Source organism: Rana temporaria, chromosome 11, assembly GCF_905171775.1.
Source record: "Rana temporaria chromosome 11, aRanTem1.1, whole genome shotgun sequence".
Taxonomy (NCBI): domain Eukaryota; kingdom Metazoa; phylum Chordata; class Amphibia; order Anura; family Ranidae; genus Rana; species Rana temporaria.
In genome coordinates, this window is record NC_053499.1 from 161669622 (window position 1) to 161683486 (window position 13865).

The window sequence follows — 13865 nt, forward strand, 5'->3', positions numbered from 1 at the left end:
CAATGGAAGAATAAAACACCTGTACTGACTGTACCTGATCTTTCAGGTACAGTCACATAAAATCTCAAGGCATTGGTCATATCTTTGCAAAGGGTTTAGGTTTAGGGGACTAATGTTCAGTTAGAGCCAATCGTCTATATAATGTCAATCATCTAGAAGTGTGACAGAAGGGTCAGGATACGGGGGGGGGGGTGGCGTTTTCCAAACTGGTATATGCCCATTTCTCTTGATATCCTGTCTACTAGTACCTTTGCATAGAGGAAGTTGTAAACTTTTTATTGTTCCTTTGCCCATGTCACAGCTCTCTAGTAATTGCGGGATACCAGCTGTGAAAACCCTGAACATCTATAGTCAGGCGGGTCAGGTTATAGGGGGGTGGTTCCCAAAGTTTCATATGCCCATTCCTCCTGATACCCTGTCTGACCAGTACCTGTGCACAGAGGACATTGTAAGCTTTTATTGTGGCTTTGTCCATGTCGCAGCTCTCTAACAATTCCTAGATAGCAGCTGTGAAAACTCTGAAAATCTATTATACTATCAAAAGTCTGATGTGCAGCCTGTCCTTGTTTAGTCTGCCCAACGTGAATGGATTTTATTTTTATGTTGACTACAGTGGCTTGAGAATAGCCAAACGAAAAAAATTACAACCTATGGGGGAAGGAGGCATAAATAAACGAAGGTAAATGGAAAGGAGGGAGACAGGTTTTTACAGCTGCTGTCCAGTGAGGCACGGAGCCCAACTGCAAGTCAGCGTAGGGCCGGCCATGACAGGGTTAACAGAACCCTGGTAGCTGGGGGGGAAGGAGGAGCAGGAGCTGTGGGAGGGGAGTTTACACATATCTCTCACCAGCCAGTTTCCCGGGCAGACAGGCGTGGGGGAGCAAAGTTCCCACCCACCCTCCCTAGTTTTGAGGTAGAAAATATGGACTGATGGTACTTGATAATTTGGTATGTGTTTGGGTGCTGTTTTTGTGTTTGTTTCTTTACAGGTGAGGATTACATCGTCGTGGCAGTGGCGGGTGTTTTCGGACTTTGCAGGAGAAGATATTACCCCAAAGATGGACACCAGTACCCAGTGGTGGATGGTTTCTGAAGGGGTTTCTAGTTCCCAGTCTACTAATGTAGCTGGAAGATTGGTGAATTGGGGGCACTGCGGTCAACGGTCGTCTTTGAGCCAGTTTCGGCTTGAGGCCTATGACCAGAGGTTAGGACACCGCAGTGCCAAATAAAGAGTTACAAGGTTAAAAAGTTAAAGTGTGAATAAGTTTAGTGGTTAGTGGGTCCTGCAAAGTCCAACACCATTTAGGAGAGGTATTATCTCAGGAATTTTACGTGTTTGTTGTCATGTTATTGGTTATTTATTATTTAAAGAGTATTTAAAATAAAGGAGGCTGCTACGGCCAGTTTTTACTCCAACATTAAGTGGTGGTCTCATTATTTATTAAGGGTTAATGTGGGGGTATTAACTGTAAAAGGGTCTTAGCGGTCAGGGTGTATTCTGGTATACCATAGTCAAGGGATTGCTAGAGAGCTGAGACATGAAGTAATCTGTACAGGTCTTCTATGAAGTGCCCTTTGAGGGATTGCTTGAATAATGCTTTATATGCTTTGGCCTCTCTTATAGGAGATGACTCTTGAAGAGAAAACCATGATCGCAGACTTGGCCAAGTGTGACTTTACCGAAATGCATAAATACTTCAAAGAGAAATCTGAGGAAAAGAAAAACCGCAGCAAAGAGGAAAAGCTGGTAAAATATATATATATATTTTTTTATATAGTTCAACTCCAAACTAGCAACCAAACATGGTTAAAATATACATAGACCTACCCAAGGCTTTTTTTCTCAGAAAATAGGTGCAGGAACTCGACCATGACTTCCCACACACCCTCCAAACCGCACCAAATAGTGGGTGTGGTCAAATTTTACGAATAGTGGGAGGATCTTAATGCACTGCTGGTACTTGGTGCCCCTTTAGGTATCAAGTGCAGAGTTAGGGGGGGGGGGGAGTTTACACACAGTGTAGAGTTCAGGGGTGCTCTGCATGCGTTCAGCCTTCTTCCACATCTCACTTTCATCCCTCTCTCAGCTCTGACCTCTACATGCAACCCCCCTCCAATGCCCCATATTTTCCCCCTCATTAAAAGCGCCAACCATCTTCCACGTGTCATACTTTTTTTGCTGTATTAAGCTGAAGCACCTAGCCAGCTCTAGTACCTCTTGCACACTCTAGGTGGATCCTGCTCTCACTTTCAGGAAGATCATAAAGTACGGTGTGTAGGCATCTGCACTGCACCCTGGGCACCTGTACCCTGGGCACCTGCATCTTGGTCCATAGTGACAGATCACACAGTTGCTGCACATCTCTATTCACAGAGCATTTACATCCATGATACCAATCTCCCATTTCTCCATATTCCAAAGGGTCTCTATTGAATGAGATGTGAGTGTGGAGGCCATTGGAGTACAGTGACCTCATTTTCCAGTGGTGAGATGATTGGTGCTTTGTGACATGGTGCATTATCCTGCTGGAAGGAGCCGTCAGAAGTATGGGGGACACTGTAGTCATAAAGGGATGGACATGGTCAGCAACAACACTAGGCCGTGACGTTTAAACCATGATCAGTTGGTACTAAAGGGCCCAAATATATCCCCCCACACCATTACATCCCCACCACCCTGAACCGTTGATACAAGGCAGGATGGATCCATGCTTTCATGTTTACGCCCAATTCTGACCCTACCACCTGAATGTCGCAGCTAAAATCGTGACTCCTCAGACCAGGCAACGTTTTTCCAATCTTCTATTGTCCAATTTTGGTGAGCCTTTTGTGAATTGTAGCCTCAGTTTCCTGTTGGCTGACAGGAGTGGCACCCTATGGGGTCTTCTGCTTCAAGGTTGGATGTGTTGTGCGTTCAGAGATGGTATTCTGTATACCTTGGGTGTAACAAGGCACTGTACATTAACTGTGGGGAAAGGTGTGTGTGTGTGTGTATTGCAAAGATGTAGAAATCCATTGATGGTCTCCCTGATGGTCACCTTGACCCTGATTATGACCAACAAGAGAAGGAAGCCCCGGCCCAACTCCACCCAAAGCAGACTTTCCATCCTGGATTCTGGTGGAAGGGCTCTTTAAATAAAATTTTTAAAATCTTTTGCACAACTGAAAAAAATAAAATACAACCTGAAATTTAGGAGATGTACTTTCTCTTACCGAAGATAAATGAGAGCCGCTGTGAGCTGGATTTTGTGAATTTTCGGTGTGTATGATTAATGACTTGAATCTCAAACAGAACAGATAAAACGGGAAAACTGCACGGATTCCGAGCATCGCGCTTGCCAAACCGGCTAAAATCTAAAAAGCGGCAACACCTGCCACTTAATTCCCCGTGCCTATCCACAGCGCTGCGCAGTGATTTCCTAATGTGGTCAGGGTGGGGGGGGGTGGACCATGTGCAGAGACGTGAGTGTGCTGATTGCAAGGGCGAAACATGAAGGGTCTCCAGAGAAGGACGAGCTGGCACAAATGTCATTCAGAGAACTGGGAACGTGCTGGTCTCTCTGGCTTTAGGATCTCTTCTACCATCCATGAGGTGGAAAAGAGATGGAATTGGTACCAAAACTTTCTGCACAATTTTTAATTTATCTGCATCTACAACAGTGATCAAAGTGTGACAACAACTCATTTTATGGAACCCTGTCACCAACGTAAAGAGAATGGCACAGAAAAAAAGGCATTTAAAATGTAGAGAACGTTTTTTTTGATCGCGGATACACCAACTTTATTTTCGCACCACATCCCTGGATTAAATAGATGAACGGGGGAGATAATTTTAGATTTTTTAGGTGCAGAAATGATAGCAAATATTTAAAAATCATTTTTTATTTTGAAAAACAAAATGTGAGCCAATGTGAGAATGACTACCCAAACTTTCTAAATAAAACGCCAGCAGCACAAGCTAATAGTGGGACTCCAAAGACTAAAGATTATTCTGCCAGGGGAACGCCATAAGACCAAAATAAGGCCGTGCCATTGAGGGAAGTCCATAAAACCAAAGAATATTGTGCCCGGGCACCTCCATAAAACATGGGGGGGTTGGGACTTCCCCCTAGGGATTACATTAAGGATATACTACAAGAGAACCCGGAATCCTGCACATGCCGTAGCCTAGGCCAGTGTTTCTCAACTCCAGTCCTCAAGGTGCCCCAACAGGTCATGTTTTCAGCATTTCCCTCAGATGAAAAGGCTGTGGTAATTACTAAGACAGTGAAACTGATCAAATCACCTGTGCAAAATCATGGTAAGCCTGAAAACATGTCCTCTTGGGGCGCCTTGAGGACTGGAGTTAAGAAACATTGGCCTAGGCGGAACTGTAGAATCATTCATGCCATAGGCCATATATGTGAAAGTCAAACTGTTGACTTTTATTGACGTAGCCTGGGGAGCAGTGTTTGACCAGAACTCTTCTAAAACAAAGAATGTGTACATTGCCCATCAAGTTGTTTACATGTGCCCAGTATAAAAAAATTGTATCTAATTTCCCATTGTATTAGACGACAGCTTGTGCAAACATTGTTCCAATGACATTTAAGAAATGTTCCCATTTCTGATGTTGACCCACCGCGCTTTAGCCGCCCAAATTTACCAACCACCCCGACCACCCATCTGTTTCATGAGCAGTTCTACCTATTCTTCCTAGCGCTGAATGTTTTTGTTTTTTTGTTTTATGTTTACATATTTATGGACCTTCCCTGGTCCAAATGAATTGAGTAGAATTAAAGGGTCACTAAAGGAATTTTTTTTTTTAGCTAAATAGCTTCCTTTACCTTACTGCAGTCCTGGTTTCATGTCCTCATTGTTCGTTTTTGCTTTCATGTTGCTGTAAATCCTCTCTGTTTTGGACACTTCCTGGTTGCCTGTTTCCTGATAACCACAGTACTGGGAGATTTCTCACGGTGGTCACTAATCAAGGAGGTGTGATTACTGTGTGTAAAACGAAACTGGATTGGTGCTGAGGAGTTTTAGACAAAGTATCACTGCTCTCTATTGGCTGACTGCCCTCTAGTGGCTCTCTGTACATCAGAGAACCAGCAAACAACAGCAAAAACGAAACTACACTGCAGGCACATTATATGATTGTTTTTTTTATCTATTTTTAATCATTTTTAAAAGGAATCAGTTAACTATTATGTCTCTATGTCCTGTAAACAGTCATTTCAGCTAAAAAAATGTTTTCCTTTAGTGACCCTTTAAGTTCAGCTCTCCAACAGTCGTTTTTCTCATGTGGCCCCTTAGGGATGAATTGCCCGCCCCTGATCTAAGGACCGGCAAGCTATCTGCAATGTATTACACTTTGCTTTTTGGTTTAGATGGGCAGTTTATATATTAATAAAAAAAAAAAGGTGACTGGTATTCTTCATGGATCATTAAGAACTCATTTCATAATTATGTTTTTTGTCTTTTGCATTCACCTTTTATGAATTTTTTTTTTCCTCATTACATGTTTAGAATTTGCAGCTCTAGTTTTTTTTTTTTCTGTTGAGCTTTCGGTGAAATGGAAGGTTACCTGAGTCCACAAAGCCTAAACTGACTGATGACTTCCATGTAGGAGGTCTTATTTTCAGAAGTGGAATCCTTATGTGGTCTGAATAACGAGCAGAACTTTATGTGCCTTCCCGACACGGGGCTGATTGCCTGTTTTGCCTGTTTTTTTTGCGCTCTACACAAAATAATCTCGAGACTCCTGTGCTTCCCAAATGCATCCATGTGCATGAAGCCTAAAGGAAATAGAATGTTAAATTTGTTGGGATCGATGCCCGCATTCTCCACCAAAAACAAAAAAAAGTTAAATTTGTTAATTTGTCTTAAAAGCATGTTTGCCGTTTTGTATTGTTGGGAAATCTAGTCCTCCTCCTTTAGGGACGCTGTAGGGTAACTATTCTAAAACCTCTGTTTGATCTCCCCTTTGTCCTTTGCAATAGAAATTAAAAGAAGAGAACCAGAAGATGGTGGAGGAATACGGTTTCTGCCTCCTGGATCATCACAGAGAGAAGATTGGCAACTTTAAGATTGAGCCTCCCGGCTTGTTTCGGGGGCGAGGTGACCACCCCAAGCAGGGCATGTTAAAAAAGAGGATTGTGCCGGAAGATGTCATCATCAACTGCAGCAAGTAGGTCCCTCGATTGAAACCACCTTGTATTTCCATCATCTAAGAAGAAAATCTTTCAACATTTTTCCAGATTGCTGGCTGTCCAATGGCCTATAGGGTGACAACGCTTACACTCCGTACTGTATCTATGGATGGGCAGTGTTGTCAACTTGGGACATAAGGCCTCATGCATGCTGGAGTTTAAAAATGCCTGTTTGCAGGGGTTTGACATGTTTGTCTGCCTCTAAGCACCCCTCCATGTCAGATACATGGGGGGGGCCCATGATCAGGGCATGGAAAAGGTGGGGGGCGGGGGCTGTTTTGGGTGAATACACTGGCTTTTGGTTGCCCAGGCCACTCTTTGACAGGAGTAGCTGCAATGTCACTCCTGTCAGAAGGAGCAGCGGCTGGCTTCTGCTTGAGAGAGGATTCGGGTATCTCCTTCCTCCTGTAGGGGGCGGAAGAGAGCAGGCACTGAGACTGAGAACTCGCCTCGATCTCAGTGTCTGAGAGAGGAAGAAAGAGCTGCCTTCATTGTAGGTGGGAACAGCATTTGTGATCTGTGAGTACAAGGGGGACACAACTCTGATGGCTGGGGACACAACTCTGATGGCTGGGGACACAACTCTGATGGCTGGGGACACAACTCTGATGGCTGGGGACACAACTCTGATGGCTGGGGACACAACTCTGATGGCTGGGGACACAACTCTGATGGCTGGGGACACAACTCTGATGGCTGGGGACACAACTCTGATGGCTGGGGACACAACTCTGATGGCTGGGGACACAACTCTGATGGCTGGGGACACCTGATGGCGGGGTGTACTGATGCAGACTGGTAGGGGCCCCAGTGAATTACTTTGCCCAGGGGCCCATAATGCTATTAAGATGACACTGCTCCACGTTGGCTTGTGTCCATGCACACATAGGCACGTACAGGAGTTGAGGACGAATCCAAAAAAATCCATCACTTGTGCGTTCAAGAGTGGAGCATTTTGGCAGGAAAAATGCGTGACGTCCCCAAACGCTAGACACATTTAGTGCTCAAGTGTTTTTCAGGTGAAAAGCATTTACAAGTGCCCCAGTGTACATGAGGCCAGAGTGTGTTGGTCTGCAGAACACCCCCCCCCCCCTTCGCCATAGCAAAATGGGAAACGTGTACTGGAGTTCAGTGATCCGATAACGCCAACAGTGCAGCATAGTCTCCGGCTTCCTGTCCACCCACAGTACCTCTTCTGCACTCACAGTATGCCCTCAATCTACATTTAACAAAGAAAGACTGAGGACATCTAGTGGGGGAAGAGGAGGTACTGCAGGGGACAGAAAGCCGTAGACTGTGCTGCACGGTTGGTGTTATCAGTTCACTGTGAACTACAGTACACGTCTGCCATTTTGCTATGGAGAAGAGGGGGTGTTATGTAGTACTATGTCTTAGGGTGACAATACTGCCCATCCATAGATGCAGTGCAGATAGTAAGCGTTGTCACCCTAGATATAGATAACAGACAGCCTGCACTCCGGAAAATGTTGAAAGCAAGGTTTTACTTCTCAGCATAAAAAAAAGTATAATAAATGGGACTGATGTTTCGGTGAAGCAAAGACCCCTGCCCCCCTTAAGGTGAAAATGTAATAGATGCTTCGATGGGGGGGGGGGGCCTTTGAAACCCCCAAATCATCGTTCTTGCTTATCTTTTGTGCTGTGAAGTAAAAGCTTGCTTCTGGCATCTTTTCCAGTGCTGGCTGTCCCTTACCTGTTGTATGTAGTAATATTGCTCGCCACACACCTGATCTTGTTCAAATGGCCTTAAAGTGGTATTGTCAGGGCCTGGACCTGAACCCGGGACATAATACAGACATTAACATCAGTACATGGGTGAATTTGCATAAATATATATTTTTTGTATAAAAAAAAAACCTTCATGGTACCTTGATATAGCAGGAAGATAACTGCCAATAAGCTGGAACTGTGCTTTTTGTCTCAACGCGTTTTGCGGGGAGGATCTTGCTTCTTCGGGAGAACTACAGGAATGTGCAGTTAGAGTAAAAAGCCTGATAGGTGGTAGACTTATGAAATGGATTGATGTATTCCAATACAATAATCACCCATAGATGATAGACTTCCAGAAAAAAGGTAGAAATTTGTAATGTAAAAAGTATATAATACAATGCCACCGGTTCCACCAATCTTTCCCCTGGGAGCTGTGATGGGGGGGGGGATGTAAAACAGGGAAGAGCTCAAGGACGGGAGGCTGGACAATGGGTTGTCCAATCAACGTTTTTTTACCCCGCACCATTTCGGTACCCTCTTGTGCGCCATTCTGTTTTTTGTCGTCTTTGGTAATCTGGCACTGGAGCCCCTTCATATCCATAGTTGCCGAGTGGCTCTTTGCATTCGTCTGCATCTCCCAGCCATCCTTGCCTTGCCGAGAATGTTCTTTCCTTCGTGATTATTCCGGAGTGGAAATCTGACCTCGGGGGCTGAGGCCTCTTGGAAAATAAATGGACTGAAGTCATTTGAAGGAAATATACGTTTTTCCTCTTTATATATATTTTTTTCTTTCTTTAGCTATTTTCAAATGACAGTTAAGCTCTGGAAATTGGCCGGTAAATTAAAGAGAAGTGGTTAAGAAAACGGCCTTTTAGAAAAATGACAATTTTCCACTTCTTTTTTTTCACTTCATATTGGATGTAGAATCTTCCCTCCCACCGAATTCTCTGTAACCCGAGGTTGGGGTCAATGCAGACCCGTACTTTTTTAGGTCAAAGGCTAGTCCTAACTTTTTTTTTTTTTTCTTTTACAAGAATAACCAGTGCTTCACCCTATAAAACTGTTATAAAACAATAGAGTGCTTATGAAACCAGAGAACCGTATATACTCGAGTATAAGCCGAGTTTTTCAGCCCTTTTTTTAAGGCTGAAAATACCCCCCTCGGCTTATACTTGAGTCGGTGTACCTGAAGCGCTGCGAGCGTCCATTGTTTAAAAGTGGCGGCTTCCCCCTGGTCCCATTCCGCGATGGGCGTTTCCCAGCAGACGCTGTGTTCAGTGTTCCGCCAATCACAGATGTCCTCTCATCCTCGGGCTCGGTTTCCCAGCAGACGCTGTGTTCAGTGTTCCGCCAATCACGGATGTCCTCTCATCCTCGGGCTCGGTTTCCCAGCAGACGCTGTGTTCAGTGTTCCGCCAATCACAGATGTCCTCTCATCCTCGGGCTCGGTTTCCCAGCAGACGCTGTGTTCAGTGTTCCGCCAATCACGGATGTCCTCTCATCCTCGGGCTCGGTTTCCCAGCAGATGCTGTGTTCAGTGTTCCGCCAATCACGGATGTCCTCTCATCCTCGGGCTCTGTTTCCCAGCAGACGCTGTGTTCAGTGTTCTGCCAATCACGGATGTCCTCTCATCCTCGGGCTCGGTTTCCCAGCAGACGCTGTGTTCAGTGTTCCGCCAATCACGGATGTCCTCTCATCCTCGGGCTCGGTTTCCCAGCAGACGCTGTGTTCAGTGTTCTGCCAATCACGGATGTCCTCTCATCCTCGGGCTCGGTTTCCCAGCAGACGCTGTGTTCAGTGTTCCGCCAATCACGGATGTCCTCTCATCCTTCGGGCTCGGTTTCCCAGCAGACGCTGTGTTCAGTGTTCCGCCAATCACGGATGTCCTCTCATCCTTCGGGCTCGGTTTCCCAGCAGACGCTGTGTTCAGTGTTCCGCCAATCACGGATGTCCTCTCATCCTCGGGCTCGGTTTCCCAGCAGACGCTGTGTTCAGTGTTCTGCCAATCACGGATGTCCTCTCATCCTCGGGCTCGGTTTCCCAGCAGACGCTGTGTTCAGTGTTCTGCCAATCACGGAGGTCCTCTCATCCTCGGGCTCTGTTTCCCAGCAGACGCTGTGTTCAGTGTTCCGCCAATCACGGATGTCCTCTCATCCTCGGGCTCGGTTTCCCAGCAGACGCTGTGTTCAGTGTTCCGCCAATCACGGATGTCCTCTCATCCTCGGGCTCGGTTTCCCAGCAGACGCTGTGTTCAGTCAATCACGGATGTCCTCTCATCCTCGGGGCTCGGTTTCCCAGCAGACGCTGTGTTCAGTGTTCTGCCAATCGTGGATGTCTTTTCATCCTCTGACAAGAGAACGTCCGTGATTGGCGGAACACTGAACACTACCAACCACCATCCGATTGGAGTCGGACCACTTGGCCTTCAGGAGAAAGATTAAAACCCATCTTTTCTGAGGTCAAGAGGTTTCCTTACCCAGAGAATGGATGCAGCGCCCAGAGGCCATTCAGTTCGCATGTGTTGCACTATACAAGTTTTTCACTCACTCACAGTGTCTGCTGGGAAAGCGAGTCCGAGGATGAGAAGAAATCCGTAATAGGCTGCTGGGAAACGCCTATCACGGAACGGGACCAGTAGGAGACCGTGACTTTTAAACAATGAATGGATGCCCTCAGCCTGTAAAAATTTCAGGCAAACTGACTCGGGCACAGGTGAGGTTGGGCACAGGTGAGGCTGCAATGGGCAAAGTGAAGTTGGGCACAGGGGAGGCGGCAATGGGCACTCAAGTTGGGCACAGGGAGGTGGCAATGGTCACAGTAAGTTGGGCACGGAGGTGGCAATGGGCACAGGGAGGTTGGGCGCAGGGAGGTTGGACACAGTGTGGTTGGGCACAGTGAGGCTGCAATGGGCACAGTGTGGTTGGGCACAGTAAGGCTGCAATGGGCACAGTGTGGTTGGGCACAGTGAGGCTGCAATGGGCACAGGGAGGCGTGCAGAGCATTGTTGACCCTCTTTTCCGCTTACAGTAGCTGCTGCATTCTCACCCTAGGCTTATACTTGAGTCAATATATTTTCCCAGTTTTATGGGGTAAAATTAGGTACCTCGGCTTATACTCGGGTCTGCTTATACTCGATTATATACGGTATATCAAAAGAACAATTGACACACTCTCAGTTAATGCTTGCATTTTCATCAGCTGTATGGCCTCATGCACACTGGGCGTTAAAACGTCACTTTTCGGAGTAACCCTAAAATGATTGCCTATTTTACCACAAACCTATTACCACAAATTTAAGGTTTGGCATGTTGGGTATCGATTTACTCGGTGCTTCCTCCTCATTTTTATCGTTTATCCAATTTGGGTGATTTTATTGCCTTTGTGTTCCCCTATAGTTAATTTCAGTGTCCTTTTTACTGATCTTTTTTGTTTCCTAGACCTTTGAGAGTCCTTATCAAACACTCTCTTTAGACTCCCTGCTGTCTCTTCTGGATAGGGAGAAGGTCAAAGTACCAGAGTGGGGTTTTTTTGCCAATAGCATTATATATATTTTTTTTTTATTCATTTATTTTTGTAGTTCCTCCCTTCATCAAAACATAATTTTGTAACTTGCTATTGAAAAGTAATTTTTTTTTTTATAATTTTTTTCTTATTTTCCAAAGAATTGTCACTCTTAAACGGCGAGGTTACACTTTTACTTTTTCAGGTTTGGCAGCAATTTGTCAGGAGAAAAAAAGAGCAATTAAAATATGTAAAATGTAAAGAAGCCGACCACTAAACGGAGAAGCGGAGCACTTAAATGCTGCCAGTGCCTGTTAGAAAGTCTGGAGAAAGACCTTGCAATGCTCGGTCGCAGCCGGGGTCCTTTGAATTCTGGAATTCACTTAAATGACACAGTAATTGTTGGCAGTTTGAGCCGCAATGGTTGGCAAATCGGTCTCCACCCCTAAAGAACCCACACAGAGCCAAAGGCTACCCGTGATGTGTTTTCCTGTCCCTATACTCCGCATGACAGCGAGCCGGCTGATTTACTGAAGGGGAAGAGGCTGTTCATTGAGTGATGGCAGAAAAAAAGCCAAGTGGTCCATCCAATCTCTTTGTTTTAGTTTTGTTTGTTTTTTGTTTGCGTGTGTTTTTGTTTTTTTTTTATGTTTGTCCCAAGCATGATTAATCTCTTAACGACGCAGACAGGAATATATGTGGGGTCCAGGGGGTGGGCTTTAAACTGGGTGCACGCCCATCATAGAGACCAGCTATCGCTGAGGGCCCAGAGTCTCCTATGGTTGAATGGGACCCGGGACTCCCATTTCCTGGTCACATGATCGCTGTGATAGCATCTGATTGGCTATCATGGTGATCAGTCCCTATATAGCCCACCCATGTTTTTTTTTTTCCTACTCTGACTGAAAAGATACATTGTATACCGTATTTATCGGCCTATTGCGCGCACCGGCGTATAGCGCGCACCCCTAATCTGGACGTGAAATTCCTGAAAACATTTTTTTTTTTATTACTTCGTTTTGGTGTCTTGCCCGGCGTCCATCGGCGGCCTTGTCCGGTCCGGCGTCTGTCTGCGGTGTCCTCCCCGCTTCTCCCGTGCTGGTCTCTGAGCCGATCCCCACTTCCTGCGCTGTGTTTAAACGCCGCCGACGACATATACCGAGCGCAGTACACTCGGGCACGCTCGGCTCCTCTCGGCTTCTCTCGCATAACCGCGAGGGGTGCCGAGCATGGCTGAGTGTACCCGAGTGTACTGCGCTCGGTATATGTAGGCGGCCGCGTTCAAACAGCGCGGGAAGCGAGTATCAGCGTATATTGCGCACCCACGATTTTGCCCTGATTTTAAGGGCAAAAAAGTGCGCGGTATACGCCGATAAATACGGTACATACAGGATCCATTATAGAATACAGTGTATACATACAGGATCCGTTGTAGAATACAGTGTATATATACAGGATCCGTTGTAGAATAGATTGTATTCATACAGGATCCGTTATAGAATACAAGGAAAATATACAGGATCCGTTATAGAATACAGTGTATATATACAGGATCCATTATAGAATACAGTGTATATATACAGGATCCGTTATAGAATACAAGGAAAATATACAGGATCCGTTATAGAATACAGTGTATATATACAGGATCCATTATAGAATACAGTGTATATATACAGGATCCGTTATAGAATACAGAGTATATATACAGGATCCCTTATAGAATACATTGTATACATACCTTTAATATGTAGAAGGGCACTCCGTATCACAGGGGATGGGTTGGTAGAAGTAAACAAGTATCGGTTCACTTGGGGACCTGAGTTCAAGGACAAGCTTATTGGTACTCTGTTGTAGTCTGACTTTAGGTTGACTAGAAAACCGACACTTCAGGGAATTTCAGTCTCCTGGGTTCCCCACAACTCTAATTCCTCCTGCTGACATCTACAGTACTGCTGTCTACCGTAATGAATGGAGGTCTGCAGAAGCAACCATCGAGAGCCGGGGGGAACCCAGAAGATCGAAACTTTTGAGTGTTTTATTCCCAGCAAACTTCTGTGGGGGACTTGCCTTGAGTAAGAAGGTTAATACTAGACTTTCTCTCGATGAGACTGCGATACTCCCGGCGGACAGAGTCTGCGGCACCCAGGGGGCTCGCGGCGGGTGCGCACATCGGCGGCGTGCGCGCACCCACAATACCGCTTCTTAAAGGGGACGTATATATACGTCCATATGCCCAAGCGTGCCATTCTGCCAGGGTATATAGTCATGCAGCAGTCGCCTAGTGGTTAAAGTGGGACTAAACCCTATTATCCTTTACAGCCAAGGAAGCTGCCATCTTGACCTCTGTTTGCTATGGTGCTGCACATGTGATCAGTTTTGACACCAGCCTTTTGATGGGTCAATGGATCAGATGAGAACACGAGTAACTTTGCGCCGTCATTC

At 45.7% G+C, this 13865-nt stretch overlaps 1 protein-coding gene across 1 annotated transcript in view; it reads left to right on the forward strand.

Moving 5' to 3' along the window:
* LOC120917955 (DNA topoisomerase 1-like) overlaps positions 1 to 13865 on the forward strand; it is a 58220-nt gene that overhangs the window by 12115 nt on the left and 32240 nt on the right. Inside the window, exons 2-3 of the mRNA XM_040329594.1 lie at positions 1625 to 1747; positions 5982 to 6169. Coding sequence (XP_040185528.1) covers positions 1625 to 1747; positions 5982 to 6169 — 311 coding nt within the window. The remainder of the gene's footprint in view (positions 1 to 1624; positions 1748 to 5981; positions 6170 to 13865) is intronic.